The sequence below is a fragment of the Macaca nemestrina genome, chromosome 20 (assembly GCF_043159975.1).
Source record: "Macaca nemestrina isolate mMacNem1 chromosome 20, mMacNem.hap1, whole genome shotgun sequence".
In the NCBI taxonomy this organism is placed as follows: Eukaryota; Metazoa; Chordata; class Mammalia; order Primates; family Cercopithecidae; genus Macaca; species Macaca nemestrina.
Genome location: NC_092144.1, coordinates 44,716,759 through 44,730,656, shown reverse-complemented (window position 1 = coordinate 44,730,656; position 13,898 = coordinate 44,716,759). Strand labels below are relative to the sequence as shown.

General features: G+C 53.4%; 2 protein-coding genes across 3 annotated transcripts; both read right to left on the bottom strand.

The window, feature by feature from the left end:
• Positions 1–795: 795 nt before the first annotated feature.
• On the bottom strand, positions 796–3,099 carry LOC105495530 (free fatty acid receptor 3). Its single transcript, XM_011765200.2, has 2 exons — positions 2,633–3,099; positions 796–2,406 (listed from the first exon to the last, which is right to left on the bottom strand). The coding sequence occupies exon 2, from the start codon at positions 2,393–2,395 to the stop codon at positions 1,355–1,357; it is 1,041 nt and encodes a 346-aa protein (XP_011763502.1). The 5' UTR covers positions 2,396–2,406; positions 2,633–3,099; the 3' UTR covers positions 796–1,354.
• A 4,904-nt stretch (positions 3,100–8,003) lies between these two features.
• Positions 8,004–13,885, bottom strand: LOC105495531 (free fatty acid receptor 1). 2 transcript variants are annotated; one of them, XM_071086322.1, is made up of 3 exons: positions 10,871–13,885; positions 10,451–10,657; positions 8,004–10,085 (listed from the first exon to the last, which is right to left on the bottom strand). In XM_071086322.1, the coding sequence occupies exon 3, from the start codon at positions 9,701–9,703 to the stop codon at positions 8,801–8,803; it is 903 nt and encodes a 300-aa protein (XP_070942423.1). In that variant the 5' UTR covers positions 9,704–10,085; positions 10,451–10,657; positions 10,871–13,885; the 3' UTR covers positions 8,004–8,800. The 2 variants fall into 2 exon arrangements, with proteins under 2 accessions (XP_070942423.1, XP_011763504.1); XM_011765202.2 differs by having other exon boundaries at positions 10,451–10,612.
• Between the last annotated feature and the right edge of the window lie 13 nt (positions 13,886–13,898).

Here is a 13,898-nt window from a genome sequence, read left to right as displayed (position 1 = left end):
GTCTGCATGCAATAGGTGTTCAACAAATGCTTCTGAAATACTGCCGACAGCACGCAAACAGGGGCTGGTGAGTCTCAGGTTGGGGAGGAGGTCCTGAGCAGCTATTTCTCATGGGCCACCACTCGGGGAACATGAAAACTTCCTGAATGGCCACACTTTGATGAATAGAGCTCTGAGGAACATCCTTCTGACTTTGCAGAAACCTGAAGTCCATTGTACTGACTAATAATCTTTTTAATTTCTTTCCAAGAGGACTTTTTTTACTGGGAAAAGGTTGAACCCACACAGATAGCCAATATGCTTTGCATTCAGTTCTGTTTCTTATCATGGCCTGTTTACATTTGTCCTGCTCAGATGGCCTCATCTGACTTGGGACATTTGACTGGGTTAGGTGACCACAGGTGACACAAAGCTGGAGACCAGCAGAGTGGCTTAGGGGCATGAGTGTCAGAGCCCACTGATGCCAGCTTCTGGTCCCACTTCAATCACCCACCAGCTATGGGATCTCAGGTAGGAGATGTCACTTCTCTGGGTCACTCCCTCATCTGAAACTGGGGATAATGCTGGTACCTACCACAGGGCTATTGAGAGATAGAAGGAGATGATGTGTCAGGCTAAGTCCTTTAGACAGGGCAGCTGTTATTTTCATCCCTGCAAGCCAGATCCTCTCCCAGCATCCAGGCATCCTGGTGTTTGGCCCTTTTCCTCTGGAGTCTGGTGTTTTCTCCTTCCATCCACCAGTCCCACCCGGCCCAAGCACACCACCAGAACAAAACCGGAGAAAAGGAAACACTGTTCTCTTTTGCTTGCTTCCACATTTATTCGGGTAATTTTTCTTCTGTCATTCTTCATAAATGACTCTGATGATCCAGATTTATTGAGCAATGGGAACTTTCTGAAAAAGGCACTGTGGGAGCAGAATGTGGCCTCATTCCTGGCGCCCTGTCTCCCCGCTCCTGACTCGCTGGCTTGGAGCAGCCCTGAGGATAGGGTTCTTCCCTCTCCTGCCCCTGTCACTCACTGGGCAGCCCCCTCAGACCCTGGGCACTGCTCTTAGCTCCTCTGCCACCCTCAAAAAAGCACAAGAGCTGCCTGCTGCTACGAGAACCTCATTGTTCTCCAGAGCAGCCTCTCACCCTGACCCCTTTCCAGAGCCCAATCCATGGTGTGTGGGTGGATGGGGATGGAGGTGAGATAGAGAGCTGGGCTTTAGTGCGCACACCCTTAGGAAGGCTAGATGTCAATTCTGCCCCCAAGCCCCATCGGGCCCCAGCTCGCCACTCCAAGTCCCTGGCGTGAGCGAGAAAGTGCCCTGAGGATGACATGCCAGCTACACCCTCCTGCTGCAGAGGACCTAGCTTTTGGCACAGGCCACCTGGCCACCAGTTCCAGAGCCCAGTGAGTGTTCACTGCTCTTTCCTTCAGCTGGACGGTCCTCTCTCTTCCCCTCCCCTCCCTTCTGCTCATTCAGCTCCACGCTGCTCTCCTGCTGCCACTGGCCCCAGAGCCCACACAGCCTCCTCAGCAGCTCATGAAAGTCGGCTTGGAATCTGGAGGAGGAGAAGTAGAAGACAAAGGGGTCGACACAGGAGTTCAGGGTGCTGAGAAGCATCACGTAGGTCCTCCATGCCGGGCTTACACCGCAGATATAGCCCACAACGTGGGACATGTTGTAGGGCCCAAAGCAGACAAGGAAGTTGAGCAGTGTGGCTGCCACCAGCCCCGCCACCCTCCTCTGCCGGCGGTGGCTGCCCCCTCTGCCAAGGATCCACACCAGGCGGCTGTAGCAGTAGCTGGTGATGATCAGGGGGACCACAAAGAGGACCACGGCCATCTCTAGCCGTACAGGCAGGAGGAAGGCTAGCTGGTCCTTCCGGAACTCCAGGTAGCAGGTCCCATTGATGCTCTGGCTGTGGGAGGTGTCCCCCGAGAATTCCACAATGTAGACCACGCTGCAGTGAGCAGAGGCCAACAGCCAGCAGGCCACACTCACCAGACCCGCCTGTCCCAGCCTCGGCCGGGTCTTGTACCATAGTGGGTAGGCCACGCTCAGGAAGCGCTCAACACTCACAGCGGCCAGGAAGAGGGCGGTGAGATAGACGGTGGTGAAGAAGATGAATCCAGAGAGCGGGCAGAGGATGAAGGGCAGGGGCCAGCGCATGCCACTGGCCGCCTCCACCATGCGGAAGGGCAGGAACAGCAGCAGGAGCAGGTCCGAAGCGGTCAGGTTGAGCAGGAGCACATCCACGGCCACCGGGCAGCGCCGCAGCTTGCCCACGAAGACCACCAGGGCCAGCAGGTTGAGGGGGAGTCCCACCAGGAAGGTGAGGAGGTACACCGAGAAGACGAACCAGTGATTGCCGGAGAAATAGGACTGGTCGGGGCCTGCACCCATGGTGGTGGCCACTGGTGAGAGAGACAAGGAGTCGGTAGCAGGGGGCCTTCCTGCCTCTGGCCAGCAGCATCTCACCCAAAAGGGCACGTGGTCACCATGCCCACCCCTCTTGTCTCCAGGTGCCTTCCAGGCGGGGTCAGCCTGCCTGTCTTCCTGAACATGCCCTGTCCCCTGTCTCTTCCCCAGCAGAGAAGCACCAAGATGCTCCTCCACCCAGCCCCTCGGGCCCAGGCTCACCTGCTGCTTTGAGACCCAAATGCTCCGCCGCACAGCACCTTGCTGTCTCTCCGGACCTAGTGTGGTTGGCTATTTATCCAGCAGAACTGATAAAGACCGGGCCGTGCCCATGACGTCACTCACTGTTGAGCAGTGGCACAAAGATGCCTTGAGCTCCGTTGCCAGGGCTGGTCGGTATGCAAAAAGGGGAGCAAATTCCACAACTGCGTGCCTCCCTTCTCATGCAGCCTCAGCTGGGATGCTCTAAACAGGCCCCAGCCAACGTCTTCCCCTCCCCTCTTCTCCACTTGAATTTTGTCTGCTTCTCTAGAATGGCACTTATCCAATTTGCCTTGTAAGGGCAGGAAGTGTGATGCAATGACAGAGAGCGAGCTCCGTGAGGTCTGTTCCTTTCCGACTTTGTGATTTGGGGGAAATGACTTAAATTCTCCACGTCTCTGCTTTCTCCCCTACAGAACAGAGCTCGTCATGGTAGTCATCTCATAGATCAACGCATTAACACATGTAAATTAAAACAATATGTAGGTAGATTAAAAGACTACTAATACATGTCGAATGCTTTGACGGAAGCCTGGCATGTGGTGGTGAGTGGGCAGCTGATGCCAGCTGCTATTTTCCCTGTCACTGGTTCAGGATTATCTCTGGGGTGATAATAATAATAATAACAATAATAATAATAATAATAATAATAGCAGTGGTGGCGATGATGACAGCAGCTGCCTTTTCGTGGGCACATAATCCGTAGCAGACACTTTGCTTCTAGAGCAACGCTTTTATGTCATATCCTTGTCCCTCACCGTGGTGAAGTCACTTGTTCCAGGTGATACAGCTTGTGAAATGTCACCACCAGGGTTCAAACCCAAGTGCTGTCCAGTTTCACGGGTGATCTCTTAGTTCATTCAAACAATCACGGGGCACGATGAGATATGATTTCACACCCACTAGAATGGCCACAAGCAAAAAGTCAGACAATGCCTATGGTTGGCGAGAATGTGGAGAAACAGGGGCCTCATTCGCTGCTGGTGAGAATAATGGGAGGTGGTGCCCCCGCTTTGGAAAGCAGGTGGCAGTTGCTTAAAAAGTTAAACATAAATTCACCATGCGATCCAACAATTCCACCGTAGGTATTTACTTAAGAGAAGTGGAAACTCAGGTCCACTTAAAGACTCAGTCCTAAATGTTCCCAGCAGTGTTGGTCATAGTCGCCAACAGTGGAAATGTCACCTGGCAGCCCATCAGCTGGTGAGTGAATAAAGAAAGGTGGCACATCCATATACCGGAATTCTATTTGGCCATAAAAAGGAATGAGCTACCCATATACACTACAGCCTTATGCTGAGTAAAACAAGCCAGACATAAAGACCATATATTGTCAGATTTCATTTATATGATATGTCCAGATTAGGCAAAGTTATAGAGTCAGAAAGTAGATTCGTGGTTGTCTGGGGGATGGAGATCAAAATGAAAATTAAGTTGGTTTTTTCCTTTTTTTTTTTTTTTTTTCCTGATACAGGGTCTTGTTCTGTCACCCAGGCTGGAGTGCGATGGTGCGATCTTGGCTCACTGCAACCTCTGCCTCCCAGGTTCAAGAGATTCTCATGCCTCAGCCTCCCAGGGCGCTAGGATTACAGGTGTCCACCACCACGCCTAGGTAATTTTTGTATTTTTAGTAGAGATGAGGTTTCGCCATGTTGGCCAGGCTGGTCTTGAACTCCTGACCTCAGGTGATCCACCCGCCCCAGCCTCCCAAAGTGCTGAGATTATAGGCGTGAGCCACCCTGCCTGGCCCAATATTAAATTTAAATGAACATGAAGGATTTTACTAGGGTCATGAAAATGTTCTAAAACTAGCTGGTGGTAATGGACCCACACCTGAGTCAATTTACTAAAAATCATCGAATTGTACACTTAACATTGGTGAATTTGATGATATGTACATAATATCTCAATTAAGCTGTTACAAGTACAGCAGCAGGCTGTGTGCGGCAGCTCAGGTCTGTAATTTTAGCGCTTTGGCAGGCTGAGGTGGGAGGATTGCTTGACCACAGGTTGTTTGAGACCAGCCTGGGAAACATAGGGAGACCCTGTGTCCACAGGGAAAAAAAAAAAAAAAAAACAGGAAAGAAAGAAAAAAGACATTAGCTGGGTGTAGTGGCATGTGCCTGTGGTCCCAGCTACTTGGGAAGCTGAAGTGGAAGAATCGCTGGAGCCCAGGAATTCAAGGCTGCAGCGAGCCACGACTGTGTCACTGCACTCCAGCCTGAGCAAGAGTGAGACCCTGTCTAAAAAAAAAAAAAAACCCGCAGTCGTGAACGAAAAGTTTCTGCTGTCATGCTGTTTACATTACGTTTGGTGGTGAGGGCTTGGGGATGTAGAGGAAGGCTCGTGAAGACATGGATGCTGAAAAGGCAAAGAGCCACTGGAGGGAACACTGGGGTGGGGGAGTCATGGGTGCACAGGCTTGACCTGCTGGGTTTGGTGATAGGAGGTTTGGGTCTCACAGGAGTGAGAGGCGCCTGGGGTGGATCTCACTGAGTCTCCCGGGTCCCAGGGAGGCACTGGATTTGCCCTAAGTGGGAGGAGGCAGGAGGAACGGGGAGAAGCAGCCCAGTACCCAGCAGGGGCTGTGGAGCAGGAGCCAAAGTGAGTGGGCCCTGGCGCCCCGCGGTGCGGGAGGAGGCACTGGGGCTCCCTGGGGTGGAGTTTGGGGTTTTACTGAAATTCCCTGGTGGTGTCACTGCACAGGGGTCGGGCTTGTTTCTGGCTTCCAAAAGAAGTTACTTAATTTCTCTGGCCTGTTTCCATATTGATAAAACAGATGTAGAACTTTCTTTGGAAGGCCAGTAGAGGCATTCATTTATTCATTGAGCAAACATTTACTGAGCACCTACTGTGTGCCAGTCTCTCTTCTGGGTGTTGGGGGTATATCATCAGTTACAAGAACAATCCTTGGATGCGTAGACATTTCAGCCCGAACAGAGCTCATTTGTAGAAATTGGTGTGTGCACGCCAGCTGGTGGCTGCCATTTGTTGTGCTCCAATACATCATCATGTGCATGGCATTGCTGTCACTTAGAGCAGGTGCCCAGGTGTCTGTCTCCTTCACAGCCACAGCCACTCCCCTCTGCCCTCCCTCTCATGGATTTGGGATGCCATCCTTTGCAAAATGGACCACAAATACAGGGTTAACTTCCACACGCCCAGGTTTCCCAAATATCCCCTGGCCCTTGGGGGTCCCGCTTGGAAGGATCACATCCTGCTTTTACCCTGTCCTTGCTGTAGGGCCTCAGGCAACTTTCTTCATCCTGTTCCAGGATCGCAGCTACCTGGTGCAGCACCTTTGTGCAAACTGGGTGCTCCCTTTCCAGAGGAGCCCACCCCGCACCAAGTGCTGCCTAAGGAGTGGCTGGTGCATTTCTTCAAATTAGAACACAATACTCCTTCCCTTGATGCAAGCAAGACAGGCATGTGGCTTGCTGAACAAAGCACAGGCTAGAATTTAGGCAGTGTTTGCCCCTCTGCCCAGTACCCTCATGTAGTGAACACCCACCCATCTGCACAGAAGTCGCATGGCTAAACCACAAGGTTGTGTGAAGCTGAAGTGAGACAACACTCATTGCAGACACTCAGCATGGCACCTATCACATATTACAGACTATATAGTTGACCTTTGAATAGCACAGGTTTGAATGTGCAGGTCCACTTACTTGTGGATTTTTTTTTCAGTAAATATATTGGAAACATTTTCAGAGATTTGCAACAATTTGAAAAAAACTTACAGAGGAACCACAAGCCTAGACATATATTTTAAAAATTAAGCAAAAGTTAAGTATGTCACGAATGCAAAAAATATATGTAGGTACTAGTCTATCTTATCATTTACTGCCACAAAATGGATGCAAAGCTTTTTTTTGTTTGTTTGTTTTTTGTTTTTGAGACAGGATCTGGCTCTATTGCCCAGGCTAGAGTGCAATGGCATAATCTCGACTCACTACAATGGCATGATCTAGGCTCACTGCAACCTCCGCCTCCCAGGCTCAAACCATCCTCCCACCTCAGCCTCCCAAGTAGGCATACACCACCATGCCCAGCTAATTTTTTTGTATTTTTGGTAAAGACAGGGTTTCGCCATGTTGCCCAGGTTGGGTAAATCACTTATAGAAAGTTAAAATTGGCCGGGTACCGTGGCTCATGCCTGTAATCCCAGCACTTTGGAAGGCTGAAGCGGGTGGGTCAACTGAGGTCAGGAGTTCGAGACAAGACTGGCCAACATGGCAAAACCCCATCTTTACTTAAAATACAAAAAATTAGCCAGGTGTGGTGGTGGGTGCCTGTAATACCAGCTACTTGGGAGACTGAGGCAGGAGAATTGCTTGAAGCCGGGAGGCAGAGGTTGCAGTGAGCCGAGATCACACCATTGTACTCCAGCCTGGGAGACAGAGCAGGACTCTGTCTAAAAAAAAAAAAAAAAGTTAAAATTTATCAAAAATATATGCACACAAACACAAACTCTACTTGGTGCCATTTGAAGTCAAGAGAAATGCAAGCAAACATAAAGATGTGCAGTATTAAGTCATAAGCACATAGTTACTGTAGATATACTATACTCCTGTAATAATTTCGTAGCCACCTCCTGTGCTGTCTCCGTGAGCTCAGCTGTTGAGTATCTGCTTAAAACACCACGTGAAGCTAATCGTCTCCTGGTGAGCAGTTCTCACCAGCACATTGTGTATAGAAGTAAAAAGCGATGTCTCGTAGTTATTGCATATTTTTCACCACGTTTAGTGCAATACGGTAAACTCTGAATAACCCCCTGGGCCTCATATGCGGGGCTGCTAGTGATGCCAGACTGCTTCCAAGAAGCAAAGAAAAATTACAACATTACAAAAAAGGGTTGAACTGCTTGATATCTACCATAGATTGAGATCTGCAGCTGTGGTTACTGCTGCTTCAGACAGACACTTTCTCTTATAAACAGACAGCATAAACTTACGGTATGAATAAATACAGCACAGTGCTGTGAAGGTATTTTCTCTTTCTAATAATGTTTTCAGTAACATATACTTTTCTCTAGCTTACTTTCTTGTAAGAATACAGCACATAATACATATAACATACAAAATATGTCTTTTTTCTTTTTTTTTCCAGAGAGAGGGTCTTGCTCTGTCACTCACGCTGGAGTGCAGTGGTGCGATCACGGCTCATTGCAGCCTCGATCCTGGGCTCAAGCAATCCTCCCACCTCAGCCTCCTGAGTAGCTGGGACTACAGGCACGCACAACCACGCCCAACTAATTATTTTTATTTTTATTATTTGTAAAGGTGGGGGTCTCACTATGTTGCCCAGGCTGGTCTTGAACTCCTGGCTTCAAGCAGTCTTCCCGCCTCCGCCTCCTAAAGTGCTGGGATTACAGGCATAAGCCACTGTGTCTGGCTTCAAATTGTCTTACTCAATTGTTTATATACTGAGTAAAGCTTTTGGTCAACAATAGGCTATTAGTAGTTGAACTTTGGGGGGAGTCAAAGTTATGCACAGATTTCCCACTGCGTGGGGGTTCGGCACCCCATCCCCACGTTGTTCAAGAGTCAACTGCGTAGCCGCTGCCCATCACTGCGGGACCTTGCATTTTCCCTCCCCGGCTGAAACATCTTTTCCGGCCAGCCTCCGTTCCCAGCTCCAAGGCTGCCCCCTTGCGAGTTTCACGTGGTATAACAGTGTCATTATCCTGCCTCCTGCCTCCTCTCCTACTCCGAAATCAAATGTTCTCACCTGGCAACTGATTTCAGCGTAGCGTGTCCTCAAGTGCATCACCGGAGTGACCGCTCGTGTGGGTCAGAAACAGATTGCCTCCTCCTTCCCGTAAGTACAAGGCCTCTGCTCGCGGCCCACTGAAGACAGGCAGGTGAGGACGTGCAGAGGGCAGAGACAGACGAGAAAGGGGCCGACGTGTGCGGGGGCAAGCTTACCTCCCCCTGCCGCCTTGCTTTGGCTCCGTGCTCCTCTCTTGACTGGGGTGCTGCCCTCAGCAGGCGCCGCTCTCCGCTTGAGTGGCTCCAGGGAGGCCTCCGGGCCAGGCTGCCCTGCAGTTCCTCCGAAGCAGCCCTCCTCAGGGGCCTGGAGACGCAGCCGGGCCCTCCTGCCTCATGCTCCTTCCCCCGAGCGATGGCGTTACTTCTGGGACGTGCTCCCTTGCGTTCTTGCCGCACACACTGTCTTCAGGCCAGGACCCCTTCCCAAGTAACCGGTCACCAGCGGGTTGAGCACCACACTCCAGGCACCCGTGATGAGCCCCAGCTTCCGCCAGGAGCCTCCCAGATTGGGGTTCAGAAAGCTGGCCACATTGGAGGCGTTGTAGGGTCCTACGCAGAGCAGCAGCGTGAGGAGGGCCCCGCCGGCTACCCAGGCGGCCCTCAGCTTCCGCCTGTGGGTCAGGCCGGAGTGGGCCAGTGCCCGGAGGCAGCCCACGTAGCAGAAGGCCGTGATGGCCAAGGGCAGGAAAAAAAGCAGGAGAGAGAGGCTGAAGCGGGCCGGGCCGGCAGAGGCCGGGTCCCAGGCCTCCAGGCAGACGGGAGAGCCGTTGACCGGTGTGTTGATGCCCAGGGAGGTGTTGCTGTGGTCCAGCCAGCCTCCCGGAGCCTCCAACACAAAGACCAGACCCAGGTGACACAGGACGAGGGCCCAGATGGCCGCACACACTCCCCAGGAATAGCACGGCCTCCTGAAGGCTTGGTAGCCCAAGGGGAAGGCCGCTCCCAGGTAGCGGCCTGCACTCAGGGCGGCCAGGAAGCCCCCGCCGGCATAGAGTGGAGCAAAGTGGGCCACCCCGAAGACAGGGCACAGTGAGGCCGGCAGAGGCCAGGCCCCGGAGGCCAGCGCCTCCACCGCCTTCAGGGGCAGGGAGACTGTCAGCAACAGGTCGGAGCAGCCCAGGTTCAGGGCGTAGACCAGGCTGGGGGTGAGACGGCGCCGGGCGTGGGCCCTCGCGCCTCGGATGGCCAGGACGTTGAGCGGGAAGCCCAGCGCAAAGGCCGCCACATAGAGGGCAAAGGAGAGCTGCGGGGGCAGGTCCATGGGGCCACTGTCCTGGCCTGCAGGGCTCCTGTGTGCAGCTGGCTCCCTGGTCTCAGATCTTGGGGCCCCTGAGAGGAGGGGCTCCTGGGATCACTGACGGGTTCCAGCCCTGCCTGGAGGATTAGAATTCACCTGATGGGATCACCGAGGAAACGGAGGCCCACAGTGGAAGGCAGCAGCCAGGGAGCCGCCGAGCCTGGATGAGAAGCTGGGACCTGTGGCCCCTAGTCCTGTGCTTTCTCTCCACCATATCACTTCTTAAAACCAGGGAAGCTCCTGGAGTGTCACAGGAGATAGGATGTGGCACAGATGTCCAAGCCGACTCCCCCAGGGTGCATGGCTGGGAGGTGCAGAGGAAGAAGGCTTCTCCACTTCTGAGACTCTGTGGGGAGAGAGAACTCAGGGGTGGAGAGAATTCAGAACAGGGCTGGGCCCCACAGCCTGAGCCTTCCCTGGGAATGGGAGTTTGACTCCTGAGCCCACTGCCCTCCCCGGTTCCCTGGCAAGGCAAGAGCTGCTCCCCCACAGTGGAAAGCCGGCAGGGCAGCAGGGAGGAGAAGGGTGTGGATGAGGTGAGGGTGTGGCCAGGGGCAGGAAAAGGGGGTCCCCCAGGGAGAGCTCAAGGGTCAGCTGGGCCCCATCCATGTCATGGTTGAGCTTAGCAGTTCTCAGGGGCCACCTGGGCAGGGGTCTGGAGGTCTGGGGAACAGTTAGGTGAAGAGAGGAACCACAGAGAGAGGGACCCACCTCCTGGCGCCGCCAGATGTCTGTGAGGCTCAGCAGTCCCCTCAGCGGGCTGATGGAGGATGCCCGGGATGAGCAGTGAGCCGGAAGGGGAGGAGGGCGGGTGGCAGGGCCATTAGCCTGAGGTTCTAGCAGCTTGGGTGAGCAGCTAATGGGGCATCCCGGCTGGAGGTGAGGCCACACCAGAGGAGGTGAGGGGCTGGGAAGATGCTGGAACACAGAGGGGCTAGGGAGGAATCGGGGTCCTGTCTGGGTAGGGACCGGGTGTGTAGCCAGTGCCTTGCAACAGCAGGGCTTGGGGGCTTGGCCACAACCCAGTGCTAGTCCCTCCCCAGCCCTCCTGCTTGTTTATACCCGCGCTGGGGCCAGGTCTGCTCCACCCTCGATGCACCCCTGGGCAGGCCCCGGGTCTCACTGGCTCACCTCTGACAACACAGGGTGCCCCGTGACCGCAGCCATGAAGCCATCTCCACGTGGCAGTGGGTGTGTGGGATAAGGAGTGATCACACCCAGGTGCAGCTCTGCACAGGTTGTGGGCTTGTTTTCGTTTTTGCAAGGAGGGGCCCCTCTGTTCTGCCTCTCCTTCCCCTCTAGTTCCAGGATGGTGGCTTCTGACCTTTCCAGGGCTGGAGAAAGGAGCAGGAGGAGGAAGGCAAGGGATGGGGGCAGCCTCTGCTGGCTGGCACTGGAGGACCCAGGTTGTGGCCCCCACTTTGCCTGACAAGGGGTGGCACAAATGTCCAAGCTGACTCCCCCCAGGGTGCATGGCTGGGGACATTGGGGGGCACTCCCTGAGGCACAAGGAATGTGGCACCGGCTGGCTGAGTAACTTCCTTCTCTCAGCCCTGGGAATCCTCCCAGCCTTTCATGTTTCCCATTTGGGTCACCTGAGTCTCCCAGGAGGACCTAAGGAAGATTTCTAACCTCTCTGGATGCTCTCTCAGGTGTGCCCATGCCTGCTGGTGAGAAGCCAGCTCTGCTCTGTGATTCTGCCTCTGTCTCTCACTGTGCCCATGTCTCTGTCTGTCTGTCTGTCTGTTTCCTGCCTGAGAATGACAACACAGCCTCTCCACATCAGTTTTCTCAGGCGTGTGTGGGTCACCTGACCACTCTGCCCCTTCCAAATTCCAGGTCTCCCATCATAAACCTCTCTCTGTGTGGCCTCCTGGCAGCTCCAGTCACCAGGCTTCAGGGGGAACAGCAAGGGGGTCTCAGCCTGTCACTAACTCCCTCAAAGACACCATCTCACTGCTTTTCACACCTTGGAGTCACTAAATTGGTCCATGCTCTCCTTTTTCTCCCCCAGCGGGAGCCGCGCATGGGGTGTAGCACCCGCTGTGAGCAGAGAATCGGCCTCCTACTGTTCCGTCTGTTGTTGGGAACCGAGAAAGGGACAAAACCGAGGAAGAATCCAAAGCAGTGCCATTTCCCCTCCTATAGCAAAAGTGAAGCCCCGGGGAGCTGTTGGGTTTTCCAGATCATCTCTGCTTTGGATCCACCCACCTGGCGTCTGGATCTTTGCCCAAGGTCACCTCCTCCAAGGGCCTTCCCGGGTGCCTCAGCCACACTGATCCCTCCCGTGAATCTCACTTTTGTTGTCTGTCTTCAGTGCGACATCGTCTTGGCTGGCTCCTGAGCTAGAACGCCGGGCCTCCTGAGGGCAAAGGCTTTGGTCTGCTTTGTCTACTGCATGTTGCACAGCAGGTGTTTGGGAACCTAATTGCACGATCCATTATCTGGACCCTGGGAGGACGGTGAGAGCTGGGGTTGTGGAGGGCGGCGGCTTGCGTCTGGAGTCCTGGCCGCCCAGCTTCCTGGGCACCTGTTCTTCGTGCTTCAGCAATGTCTATTGATGGCCACATCTCATGGTCAATCAGCCATGTAGTAGGTTTATGTCAGCAGCTGTGCTGAGGGACAGGGTGGGAAGGGGAAGACGCTCGATGGTTGCCAGGGAGCCTGAGCCAGGCCCTTCAGGCTTAGGACTGCCTCAGCTCCCTTCAGGGGGTCTTGCCTTAAAAACCCTTGGCAGCCCTAGACTACAGATCCCCAAGGTTGGTCCTATGCCTTATCTTTTTGGTGCCCTAACAACTGGCTCTGTACTGGGTGCATTTCCAGGTGCTCAGTATCTGTGTGCCGAGTAAATGAAAAAAGGGTTGAATGACATCAGACCTCATTTTGGGCACAGACACCCCAACACCCTCCCTGTCTCATTTAAACAGTTGTTGTTGTTGTTGTTGTTTTGAGACGGACTCTTGCTCTGTCACCCAGGCTGGAGTGCAGTAGTGTGATCTCGGCTCACCGCAACCTCCACCTCCCGGGTTCAAGCGATTCTCCTGCCTCAGCCTCCCAAGTAGCTGAGATTACAGGTGGGAACCACCATGCCCGGCTAATTTTTGTATTTTTGGTAGAGAGAGGATTTTGCCATGTTGGCTAGGCTGGTCTTAAACTCCTGATCTCAGGTGATCCGCCTACCTTGGCTTCCCAGAGTGCTGGGATTACAGGCGTGATCCACCACGCCTGGCCTTTAAATAGTTCTTAAAGTCTCACCTGCCTCCAGAAAAGTTAATGGTGCTCATGAGAAATCAAACAAGGGACAAAGTGGATTGATGGGGAGATCAAGGCCTCCCTGCACCATAATTCCTAGAGTTACCATCCAGGTACTGAGCAGAGATGGGAGGGAAAGGAGGATGGGAAAGGAAGGTGGCAGTTTGGGGAAACCTGCCACATGCCAGGAGCCGATCTCCTTGATGGTCAGATAATCACACCCCTGCCCTCTAAGGAGAATGGGCCCCTTTGCCGAAGCAGGTGAATGGGTGGAGAAAGATCAAACCTGAGAAGCGAGAGGGGAGCTGGGGCACCTAACTGGAAAGTCTGAATCAGTGAAGAGAATTACGGAACGGGTGCAGAGGACCTTGAACGACAGAAAAGCTGTGAGGTTTCTCAGGGTGGCTGGTCTTCAGGACTTTCTCTGGCAGCTATGGGTTGTGCAAGAACTGAGTAGCGTCACTTTTGGGAAGAGCCGTTTTGAACTGGCTTCCCCTTTTCACATTCTTCGAGAAATGCAAATAAAGGACGGGGGTTTGTTTTCTGGGGGACTTTCAGTTTCTGTGCTGGGTCTTAGTGTGGCTCCAGCATATATAAGACGATGCCTCACTTCTTATCGTGGGCCACCTGCGTGGTAGGCAGTGGTCTCTCCCTCTCCACTTTACAGATGGAGAAAACGAGGCTCAGGCAAGCTGGTGAACCCTGCCAAGATCACTGGGCTAGTTAAGCCAAAGAATCAAGATTCAAGCTCTCACGCTTGTCTGCCTGCAGAGCCAGTATGCTTTTCCTAACAAGACACCAGACTCTCTAATCTGCTGGTCTGATCACTAAACCACGGTGACTCCATTTCCTTCCCCCCAGGCCCCGTGAAGCCTTTCCCCTCTCCTCATCCCCACTCTGACTCCAC